This window comes from Eschrichtius robustus, chromosome 12 (genome assembly GCF_028021215.1).
Source record: "Eschrichtius robustus isolate mEscRob2 chromosome 12, mEscRob2.pri, whole genome shotgun sequence".
In the NCBI taxonomy this organism is placed as follows: Eukaryota; Metazoa; Chordata; class Mammalia; order Artiodactyla; family Eschrichtiidae; genus Eschrichtius; species Eschrichtius robustus.
This window is the reverse complement of record NC_090835.1, coordinates 34,443,392-34,455,998: the sequence shown is the minus strand read 5'-3', so window position 1 is coordinate 34,455,998 and position 12,607 is coordinate 34,443,392. Positions and strand designations below refer to the sequence as shown.

The 12,607-nt window shown below is 42.8% G+C and overlaps 1 protein-coding gene across 1 annotated transcript in view; it reads left to right on the top strand.

The window, feature by feature from the left end:
• CACNA2D3 (calcium voltage-gated channel auxiliary subunit alpha2delta 3) overlaps window positions 1-12,607 on the top strand; it is a 789,028-nt gene that overhangs the window by 555,625 nt on the left and 220,796 nt on the right. The window contains exon 14 of the mRNA XM_068557675.1: window positions 7,889-7,906. Within this exon, the coding sequence (XP_068413776.1) occupies window positions 7,889-7,906 (18 nt within the window). The remainder of the gene's footprint in view (window positions 1-7,888; window positions 7,907-12,607) is intronic.

The window sequence follows — 12,607 nt, the reverse complement described above, 5'->3', positions numbered from 1 at the left end:
CCTCTCAGACTCTAGTGGAGAGAGGAAAGGGAGGAGGAGAGAAAGGAGGATGGGGGATTGATATTTGGTTACTTCTGTAAAAGTCCTGAGTAGACTAGGTGAGGTCACATGTCCACCCTGAGCCAATTGTTGGGGCCAGTGATGAATTGATTGACTGAGGTCTGGGCACTGCCCACATCATGGGGCTTGGAGTAGAGCCTTACCCTACTACAGGGGTCCTCAACCCCCGTGTCGCAGACCGATACCGGTCTGTGGCCTGTTAGGAACCAGGCCGCGTAGCAGGAGATGAGCGGTGGGCGAGCAAGTGAAGCTTCATCTGCCGCTCCCCATCCCTCGCATTACCGCCTGAACCATCCCTGCCCCCCATTGCTCACATTAGCACCTGAACCACCCCACCGCCCCCGTCCATGGAAAAATTGTCTTCCACATAACCGGTCCCTGGCGCCAAAAAGGTTGGGGACCACTGCCCTACTACTAGGGCCACTACTAGGAAAGAAGGGAGTTGATGGTGAGAGCAAAGAGACACATGTCCACTGTAAAGAGTAAGCACGTTATTCAGGCCTTATCACTTCTTCACATAACCCACTGTGAAGAAGTGATGGCCCATTGAGAATGTTTGTGATCTTAGGTCTGTGGGTTTATCTGTGGACCATGAGGCCCTTGCTTATTAGTATACTTCTCACACAACACCAGGTTGGGGCACCCCTGAAAACTCTAGAGGTTACAAGGTCATGGGGTAAAAACAGCAGCCATTGTGGGCCAGTGGCTTTCACAGGGGCTCAACATGTATTTATCTCATGTAATCCTTACATTAATTCCATGAAATAGTATTATTACTATAATATTACAGATGAGAAATCCAGAGCTCAGAGATGATATATTGTTGCCTAAGTCCTTACAGCTCATAAGAGATGGAGGTGGGATTGGAAACCTGTTCTACTAAACTCAAAGGCCCTCCTTCCTCCCTCCCTTTCTCCCCCCCTCCCTCCCTCCCTCCTTCCCTTCCTTCCTTCCTTCCTTCCTTCCTTTCTCTTTCCTTGTTCCCTCCCTCTCTTTCTCCAACAAACACTCCTTCGTGAATTCTTACCAAGGGCCAGGTACAGTACATTGCTGGTGATACAGCAATGAATAAATTGTTCATTCATGTGGCCCCTAGATGGATCTTGAGTTCTTATGTGGAGAAGTAGTAAAAATATAAACAAGATTACAGAATGCAATAAATGTTAAGACAGGAATAAACAAGATGATGTCATAGAAAGGTACTTGGGGTTGAGATAGGAACTGCTGTCAGAGGAGGTGCCTTCAGAGCTGACATCTGACAGATGGATAGGAATCAGTGAGGCGGGGGTCGTGGGGGGTGTCAGGGAATTGACATGGTGGGAGAGCATCAGCCAGTCAGAAGAATAGCCACATGAAGGCTTTGAGGCAAGCGAGGCTTGGACAACAGGGCCAGCAAAGCACCAGGCTTATACTTTTAGATTGTTCTGGATGCAGTATAGAGGAAGGACCAGGGGGAGGAGTGAAACCGAGGAGATGGATGAGCAGCAATGGCGGCTTGGTGTGGGGTGGCAGAAGTGGATGGATGTGGACAGAACCTCTACCACTGGATCCTAGCTCATCAGAGGCCTTCTCCGCCTGGTGTAGGTCTTGGAGTTTGAACCAATGAACAGAACTTCCTCTGATACATATAGGAGTAGGAATCTTTGTCCACATTGCTTAATGAAGAAGAATGGAAGATTATAAATGTAAACATGCACAGGAAAAAAGAAAAAGAAAAAAAAAATGAACACAGGGAACCTTTGCAGCAAACAGGGATTTATCACTCATTCATAAGGCCCAAGGCAAAGGGCCAGTTTTACAAATGGAATAAACATATGTAGACCTGGCTTTTTTTGTTTTGTTTCGTTTTATACAGTTGGCAGGAAAATACTTTATGTCCCATTTGGTCTTTACATATTTCATAGTGAATGTGTTGTTTTGATCAATAGATCTTTAATTGAGTTTTATTTTTGAAAAAGAGTCCACTCAACTCCAGAAGTTCATTGAGCTGGAGTGATGGATGTCCCCTCGCTTGCCCCTTTGGCTCTCTATGGGACTCTGAGATAGAAATGAAGTAAATGAGGAAAGTTAAAACAAAAACATTCCCTTCCCCTCGGTGCAGAAAATGTCTTGCGTTTTGAAACACCTTTACTTACCATCAGGGACTCCAGTCACACTCGGATCTCTTCCGCCTCCCCTGTGGCTCCTCACAGCTCTTTTCCCTGGCCCACCCTAGCACACAGGCCTCTAACTGGTGCCCCACAATTACCCCATGATTCAGTCCCTGTACTCACTCCCTGGGTGACCTTGTCTGCATGCTCACGGTGACCAAGCTGCCTACCCTACACCTCTGCCTGCAAGACTAGGGGACATGCTCAAATTGTCCGTTTTAGACAAAACTGAACTCTGTGGGGTTTTTTTCCTCAAAAATGCTTCTCCCATAGTCTTCTTCTCAGTAAACAGAGGCTCCATTTTTGCATTTACCTGAGCCAAAAGCCTTAGATGCAGACTTGATATGTGTCCTTCTCTCCTATTATCTATCATCCAGTCCATCATCTCTTCTCTCAAGTAGATCTAGGGTCAGACCACTGCCTGCTACCTGCACTACCAGCACTGTCTCTTTCATCTCTCATTCAGATTATTCAATAGTCTTCTTACTGGTCTCCCTTCTCAAACACTATCTTTGCTGCTCTCTGGCTATGTGACCTTGTAGTTTCATGGAAAATTGAGGTAATAATAGAACTTACCTAATAAAGTTTCTGTGACTTTGCAATAAATTAATATAGGTAAAGCACTTAGAATGGTGGATAGTATGCCATAGCTGTTATAACTGCCTGTCATTACTGCTGTCGTCAACATCGCAGCATGTGGTTTCCATCCAAGACAACCTCATAGTCCAGAATGACTGCTAAAGCACCAGCCATCACATCTACCTTCCTGGCAGCAGGATGGAAGGAGTCCTTTCAAGGGTACTATCTGGAAAAACCACATCCATGGATATCTCATTGACCACAACTGAATCACTTAGCCACACCAAGTTCTAATAGGGTCGTTTAGCTGAGCCTGGCTAAAAGGTGGGTTTCTGTTACCAAAAAAGGGCAGAATGGCAGTTACTGCAACTAGCAGTAACTGTGCTATGAATAGGCAATAGGTGATATTATGAGGGCATGTGATGAGGACATTTGATATGAGACGTCAGACAGGGCTTTGTTAAGACAGTGACAACTGACCAGTGAAGTAGGTGTTTGCTGGACAAGGGGGGAGGGTAGGAGGGAGCATTCCAAGATGAGGGAAGAACAAGTGTGTCTGTGACAGGAGAAGACATGGTAACTATCTGTGCTACACCATACATCATACACTACATGCTGAGAAGCGTGGGAGGCTAGATCCTCCATCCAGACTCTTCTGTAAGGGGTGGTGCCAGTATTCCTCATTCCCCCTTCCTCATATGGGGGACTCGTGGATGGAATGGCCTGAGAGGCCCCCAAAACCTTGGGTTGGTGCTAGCGCCCTTGGTCTGCATGAGAAGCAGAACCTTGAGCCTGACAGTTAAAGCAGAGGTGAGGGCTGCAGAGAGACGTGACTCTGACTTGACTTTCAGCTCCAGCATTTCCTGACTGGGTGACCTTGGCGAGGTTCTTAGCCATTTTAAATAGTCTCTATTTCCTCATCCATAAACTGAGGATGATACTAATATATAACCCAGAGGTCTGCTGTGAGGACCAAAATTGCTCAAGATGGTAAAGCACTTAGGCAAGTTCCTGGTCTATTGAGAGCAGTCACTCAAGAGTGGCTGCTTCTGTTACTACTGTGCCTTTCATCCCTGTCACTCTCTTGGATGACATATTCTTAGTCTTTCCAGGTTTGAATGTGAAGTGTCCCATGAATGCATTCTACACTGTTGGAATTTTCCCTAGGAATGTACAAGCCCATCACATACTACAACTTCTTTCTTTCTTTATCCTTCCTTTTAAAAAGTGACTAGAGGATGTGAATAGTTGGATATAGAGTCATACAATCAGGGGGCATTTGGCCTGAAGGAATCTGAAGCTGCCTGTGCAGACCCTGTTGTAGTAAGTAAGGAAACAGACCCAGAGAGGTGGAGCCCAGTTGACAATGCCTGACAAGGTGGTTTTGAAGAAGAAGAGGTCTTCAAGGAAGAGAAGTTGCCTTGCCTCAGGCTGAGTGATGATGGGAAGTTCCCAGGCTGGTTTTATGCACGTCCATGGGTCAGTGAGACAATCTGCACATCTGCAGAAGTCTGTACCAAGCATATTGAAATCTGAGTTTCATATCCATCCTTCTGGCAGAGATATTTCTTTTTCTCTTGAAAGCCATTATCTTGGGTTATCAACATGGTCTTTGTGTTTGGGGGGGGTGTAGACTGCAGTCAGTTACCCCAGTTGTCTTTCCCTGGCATGCACCCTAGGTGTACCCTAATAATAAGTTACCTTCTTTAACCAGGTGAGCACCATATCACAGTCACAAATAGAGAACTTAATAGAGACTTTCATACAGAGCAGGTACCCTCATGCCCTCATGGAGCTTGTGACCTAGCAGGGGAGAGACATTAAACTAACTTACATACAAATTATAGATGTGCTCAGAACTACAAAGAAAAAGTACAATGAGACCTTTAGGGATCATCGTGTCCAGGGATATGTTTTGCCACTCCTTATTTTGAGCCCACAGCAGACATTGCTAATTGGTTATAATATTCTTTACAGCAAAACTCAGATATAATTTCAGAATCCTTCTCAACACAACCCTATAGAAATCTATTACCAATCAGTAAGACTTGGCTCTTGAGGCTAACCTTTCTTGCCATACAAGGACTGGCCCATTCCCAAGCCCTCCCTCCCTCATCTTTTTTTAAGGATAAGCACTCTGGCTAAAGGCTGGAAGGCACATGCCTCAAGGCTCTAGCCAGAGGCCAGGGTGGATCTAACGTCCAGCTGGTCTGGCTCCCAGTTCAGGACTCTACACACTGTGAATATTCGGTGACCCTGTGTCATCAGAAGAGCCTACTCCCGAGCAGTAGAGTCTGTGGCTGCCAGTGAGCGCATCTTAATTTGTTACGTTCTATTCTGAGGCTCCTTCTCTGAGGTGCAACCTGTATAGGGCATTGCAAGCTGTAATTTATGTTATTTAAAAGCTCTGGTAGGAAAGTTGCTCTTTGTTCTCATGAGTTATTTCTTGAGGAAAATATATGTTTTGTGGAGAACTTGAGGGCAGTCTTAAACTGAGGACATTACCACAAAGGCCTGTTCTCTCATTTTCCTTCCCAGGATTTCTTCTCATGTGCTTAAACGGGTGAGTCAAAAAGAGGTGTTTCCTGCTCCACCAAGATAAAACTGAGAGAGAGAGAGAGAGAGAGAGAGAGAGAGGGCAGGCAGCTCTCCTTTTTAAGAGGCCTGTCAAGTCCCACAATTTGTGCAGGACTTAACTTTGGTATTTATTTTAATTCATCAAACAATTGTAATTCTCATGGCTCCCCAATGCATTTCATATGACATAAGCTGTGATTCAACACAAATGCTTTCCTAAGGAAACATACATTTATCATTCTATTAATGTTCATATCTCCAAGGTTTCTTTTCCGTTGTGTGAAAAGATGTTTAATATTTAAGAGACCCTTCTTTAAGTGATTCTTCATTTTAGGCTCAATTTCTCACCTCTTGATACATTTCTGCACTCTTGAGAAGTGCTAGAGAAACATGTGAGCTTCCTTTTTAATAGTGGCAGCTTTAAGTAGGAGCAAAGAATCAGAAAAACATGATTGCATTCCTGTCTTCTTAAATTGGGAGACCTTTCGGCATAAAAGAGCTTAGAAATGTATTGTTGGGAGGTTGGGGTCCGCCCTTTGTGGACATTCTCTGTACCATTCTGGAGAAGTCTCTGAGATCCAAGACACCTTGTTGGTTTGCGTTTATCCCTTCTAGCCTTTGTTGGGCTCCATCCACAGGGCAGGGCCTTACGATGGGTTCAAGAAAGCCCCGGTCTTAGTGTCTGTGAAGAGAGAGCATTGTTCACAGGGAGAAAAGAATGGAAAAGGCAGAAGATTCAAATGAAGACCATAGGATATCTCGTTTAGTTATCTTGCATCTTCTGGCACTTGCAGGGTTATAAACTCTAGAGAGACAGAGGGAGTTTGTCATCACAATTCCCAACTGTTTGTGGCCTTTATTAACGTGTGAGTTGAATTGATTTTGTACGTTCTAAAATCAGGAAACCCCACTCTCTAATTTATTATCTATGGAACATCGTATAATTACATAACCTCTAAATGCCATTTTATTTCTCATCTGTAAAATGGGGATAATAAGAGTACCTAGTATTGGGTTGTTGTGATTTAGTGGGGTGATGCAAATAAAGGGCTTAACAAAGTGCCTAGTGACAAGTTTCACACTCAATAACTGTTAGTCTCTGTGAAAAGTAAGTCTTGAAAATGATGTAATTCTTAGATTTGGTATTTAATATATGGATAATGTTATTTCCATTCCAGATTAGAAAATGCTTTTCGAAACACTGCACGCTGTAATGGCAATCACAAACACCGTGACATTAAACCGCAGCCTAATAGACTCAATATAGAAAAATAGATAAATATATCTCATAAATATTCAATCTTTCTCCACATACCTATAATTTCAATTCCTTGCCTGTGCCATTGGGAAAGCTATTATATCTTATTTTATGGATTGACTGACTGCCTTTCTGTTGTTCTTAGAATATCAGCCTTACTTCAAATGCATAAATCCTTGTTCATGCTTCCTTAACCACCAATAAAGGGAACAGTTAACTGTGCTACAAAGCAAGAAAAATTGACTTTAAAAACAACATTCTTCTAATGGTCTTACCTTTATGTACGGTACAGTTTCTCAACTTCGGCACAGTTGACAGATGGGCAGGATAATTCTTGGTAGTGGGGGCTGTCCTGTGCATTGTAAGATGTTTGGCAGCTTCCCTGGCCTCCACCTGCTAGAGGCCAGTAGCTTTTGCTCCCTCCACTGCCCCCAGTTTTGGCAGCCCCACATGTCTTCAGACAGTCCTCCGCATTGGGGAACTGTTGGCATACAGGAAGAAAGAACTCGGCCTTCATAGTGTGTGCTTTGGGCCACTGGACAGAATAAGCTCAGGTCTAGCTTTGCAGGTCCAGAACTACCCAAAACACGCACTGTCAAACTCACAGATTATCTGTTGACTCTACAGATTCAGCAGATTCAGATAGCAGGTGGAATAATCAGCACCATAAATTTTTTTCTTTAAGATTTATTTTTTATTTCTTTATTTATTTTTGGCTGTGTTGTGTCTTAGTTGTGGCACACGGGATCTTTGTTTAGGCATGTGGGATCTTTTGTTGCTGTGCACAGGCTCTTCGTTGTGGTGCATGGGCTTCTCTCTAGTTGTGGTGTGTGGGTTTTCTCTTCTCTAGTTGTGGTGTGCAGGCTCCAGGGCGCGTGGGCTCTGTAGTTGTGGCGCACAGATTCCAGAGCGCATGGGCTCTGTAGTTTGCAGCACGCGGGCTCTAGTTGAGGTGCGCAAGCTCAGTAGTTGTGGCGTGCGGGCTTAGTTACCCCTCGGCATTTGGCATCTTAGTTCCCTGACCAGGGATCAAACCCGAGTCCCTTGCATTGTAAGGCAGATTCTTTACCACTGGACCACCAGGGAAGTCCCAGCACCATAGCTTTATATGGGGAAGTGACTAGGCTTTAGTTTTTATTTTCCTCTTTTTCTCCCCGTTTTGGTCTTTCCATTTGCCAATGACAGCCAAATGAAGTTTTACAGTTACTCTTGACTTCTTATATAATGATTGTTTTTTCTTCTTTTTTTCCCCCTTATTTTTCAGCTCCCTCAGGCACAAAAGGTAAACTCTTTTCCATCACATTCCAGTCATCCCCAGAACTCACGAATTGTGCATGCCTCCATGGTCTTGTGCATTCGGCACTGTTCATGACCAGTGAAATGGTTTTCCTCTTAGGACTTCGGGAGCCTGAAGTTGGGCAGGAACAGAAAGGCCAACAGACTTAGCTGTCCACTAGCCCCTTGCCAACTTAGTCCCACCAGAGACTGGCCGTATGGTGGCCAGTGGTTTGGGGATGAATCTATGCCCAACCATTTTGCTAAGAATTCTCAAATAATAGGTCAAGAGTAAGTTTGGCACATTCCTTCCAACACAGCATTCCAGATCTTCCCTGGGATACTTTCCTAGGGAGACAGATAATATGAATAATTAATTAAGCCCAGTAACCATGTTTAGATTCTGGGCTCTTAATCCAAATCCCTGAAACTCACCTTGGGTTTCGTTAATTGCAAAATCAACAGCTGCTTTGCTTGCCTCAACACCCATACCACCCAGAGAGCATTAAAGCAGAGTTCTTGCCAATGGTCAGACCCTTTCACTGGTCCTCATTATCTGTCTGAGATGATCTGGTGCCACCATCTAGAATGTTCTCTGTCCAGAAAGATTCCATGTGGTTGCAGTGCTGGCTTTGCTGTATCATTCCCATTGGCATGTCACTGCATCCTAAGGACAGTTATGGCAGAAAACATGTCACGTGATGCCTGCTGCATTGTTCTTGTGTATTTCACAAACACAAGCAAGATTTTCAGAAGATAAGAGTAATTTCTGGGGCCCAGATGTGAGTTGGTTTCATTTCAAGAGTTGAGGTAGGGCGCCACCCTGAAATTTAAGCAGTACCTCCTAAGCTCTCCAAATCAGAGATGATTTGGTTTTTTCTCACTAAGAGAGATATCACAACTGCTCTACAAAAGACAGTCTGTTCAGACCACATGGACAACCAGAGGCCCAGAAATCATTACACAATTACTCAAATATATTTGAGATATTTAAACAAGGCAAGACATGCTAGTGTGTGACTTGGCTTGTGGTAATGTTTGATTACACTTCAGTGCCATCACAAAAGGACTGAACACTTCATTAAAAGTTAAAGTATTTGAGTAGAGCAACAGCTTCCAGGGTAAATATATGGTCAGAATTCCACATTATCTGGAAGGCTCGGCATCTTTGATAGGTCATGCTTGCTTAATTGCCCACATTTGCAATTTCTTTGCAAAGCGACTTAAACTCAGTGCCTAAAAATGGACTGGCCTCAACTTACTAGTATTTATTCATCAAATTTCCACTGATCCATAGACAAAAGCATTCGCTTGTAAAAGATTCCTCATGAATTTGAGGTGCCATCAGCCATGGAATTTAAAACAAATTTCAAAACAAACCAACACAGAATATGGTAAGAACAAATGTTGCTGGGCCGTATGATTCTTCAATAGCACTTAGCTCATCACACTCTTTTCTTCTATCATCATATCTTATCTTGACTCACATCATATGCCCTGAAAAGTGAAGCTTATTATTATGATCATTGAAAGTTCAGAAGTGAGGAAGATGCTCCAGGGGCTTTTCCTGTGTCCCAAAGATGTTTGACTGGGCTTCCCTGGTGGCGCAGCGGTTAAGAATCTGCCTGCCAGTGCAGGGGACACAGGTTCGAGCCCTGGTCCGGGAAGGTCCCACATGCCGCGGAGCAACTAAGCCCGTGCGCCACAACTACTGAGCCTGCGCTCCAGAGCCCGTGCTCTGCAACAAGAGAAGCCACCGCAGTGAAGAGTAGCCCCCGCTCTCTGCAACTAGAGAAAGCCCGCCTGCAGCAATAAAGACCCAACGCAGCCAAAAATAGATAAAAATAAAATAAATAAGTTAAAAAAAAAAAAAAAAAAAGATGTTTGACTGCCCAGCAGATTTGTTCTGCAACCCTAGATGACAAAGAATCACCCTGCCTCCCATTCCTCACTATGGCTACAAATGGTCTTCTGTTATAATAGAGAAAGGTATTTACCTTAAACAAAAAATTAAGAGCCGTGTGTGAAATGATTTCAGAATTCTTTGGATAGTTTCTGGGAAATTCAGCTCTTTGGAGAAGGAGTTTGACTATAAACCTCGGGTATCCGGGCTGGAAGATGAGGAGGGTTGAGGAGAGACACATTGCTGATTGAAGGCATTCTCCCTCAGGACCACTAGTCTCAATTGTTGATGTATGAGCATCCCTGCCCCTCATGTTCCTTCCCTTGCCCTCCCCAATGTTACCAAAGGCTTTTGCTAGAAGGTTAAGTAAGGTTCTTACAATCATCAATTCCCCTCAAATATATTGTCTTGCTGCTTGACCAGCAAAAGAAGATGGTGGGTTCCATTCTAGCCTTTATCTGTTTGTGACCATGAGCAAGTCACGTAACATCTCTAAGTCACTTAACCTCTCGTTATTCAACAAGAACGAGAGACTAACTCTGTAGTTTTGTCATGAGAGTTATTTCTCTTACTTGCACCTACCACAGAGCCTGACATATGCTGGAACTCACAAAATTTAGAGTTCCTATTACCATTTGCTCAGCTTGGCCCCCAGTGCTTTAGAGCAGATGAAGAGTGCAGTCAGACGTGATGCGGTGGTCTGGGACCTCCATAGTGTTTTGTGGTCCTGACTCAAGCCTAATGAATAATCAGGAGATGTCAAAAGAGCCTAGAAGGAATGTGATGCTTCTCTTGGTTCATTAAAAACTCTGTGTATCACCTGCCTGTACCTCCTACATGGAGTCAGAAAGAAATGGAGACTGGACTTGAAATCCCAACAAAGCAAAGGCTTTCAGAAACAATTGTTTTGAGAGATTTCTTCCCAAAGCCTTTGACGTTACCCATAGATTTCACCCATCCATGGCCATGATTATAATGAGTCCCTTCCAAACCCAAGAGTTTGTTGTTCTGGGGGTAAAAGGGAGGTAGCTCCAGCTGCTCTGTCTTTGGCCAGCTTTTCACATGAGGTCATGAGTGCATACATTGCACCATATGGCGTCTGCATTTGTGCTATGTTTTTGTTGGAATCTCTCTTTGTATCATCTGCAACTGTTTTCTCTATAAATATTTTAAATAGTTATGTCTCTGTAAACATGCTTATTTTAATCTCTTGGCTGATCTACAACTAAAAATGTCCCATTTGGGTATCCCTCTTATGTGTAGCAGTCATTAATGATTGTTGTCTGTAAATTATCATTTTCGTGATGCTAATAATTTGAGGGTTTTCCAAAACTTCTCTTTTGGCCCTTTTGGCTATTTTCTAGAATAATGGTTTGCACAAAAAAAAAAAAAAAAAAAAAAAAAAAGTTTTGTTTTTCCTGTGATTCTTAAACACCTCTGAGATAATTTCTAGACTCTATAAATTTCAACCCTTAATACAAAATAGGGGTAGTACTAACCGGTTATACACTTGACCAATAAATATTTTCACCAAATACATAGGCAGTGTCCTGAATCTTGGTTAAAAAAAACATGTAGCAATACAGACCTGATGCCTTCAGGCCATCACAAAACTGTTCTTTTTAGTGAAAATTGAACCACTTTCTCCATTGGATTGGTTGTTCTTGAGTTCAACAATGAAGAGAGGTCCATATGTAGGAAAGGTTTGCCTTTTTTCCCTTACGTGGTACTTGACTTCTACAAAAATGGCTGGGAGATTCCATTTTATAATAATAACGGAATTACCCAAAGCCTTTGCAAATGTAGGTTCAGTAGTCACAAAAATAGTCCAGTTTTCGTACTACGTATTCATCCACGTAGGTTCTGTCTATGGGGACTAAACATCAGTTGTTCACTGTGTGATTAATCACTATAGCATGGAGCCTTGAATACTTAAAGGAAAAAATACTCTTTGGGGTATTCCAAATTTGGCTGTTCACATGGTTAACTTTTCCACACACAGGTTTTCCCCTCCCCTTCATTTTGTGCTGTCTTCAAACAGCTTTGGAATTTGTCAAAGACAGTGTCTTGAAAGTTTTGAAGGTACTCCATGTCTTGCCTGGCACTATATTAGTTAATATCAGCCTGAAAATTCTGAGCAGGCATAAGCATTTTTCTCAAAACCATAGTTAAAGAAAACCACATCTCTAATCCTGTTTGGAACAGCAATTGATGGATTCAGGGCTGCACAGTATGGCAAAACGATCCCTGTTTAATAGCCAGACCGTGTGTTTTGTTTCCTGTTAGGAATAGCTTAACTTGCCTTCTTGAACAAACACAGCAGGGCTTGAGATCTGTTGTTCTATGCCTGCTGTGATATTCTGTGCTGCTTAACTTGTATGAGGACTCAGGAGTGCATAAATTAGCTTCTTAAAAAAGTGTCGATTTTTGGTTTTTCTTTCAGGATGGAACTGTTTTATTAACTTCTCCCCCTAAGTGTAAATGGGATCCTGAATCCATTTGCATTTTCTTTGTTTCCTTGTTTATATTATATTTAGGAGGAATAAATGGAAGCAGTCATTTATCTAAAGACTTTTCTTTTCTTTTCTTTTTCTTTTTCTTTAGGTAGAGACTCATGCAAGCAGTATTTGGCCAGCTCTTATCTCACTGTAATCAGATTTCAGCAATTGTGGGGCATCATTTATCATTCCTTGTCTCTTTTAACTTCTGCACTTTGAAATGTTGACTTGTCATTGAAAACAGAAATTTGAAAGTTTGCAAAGCTGCTGATTTCAGAGAACTGTAGGTCTAGTGATTTTAGTGTTT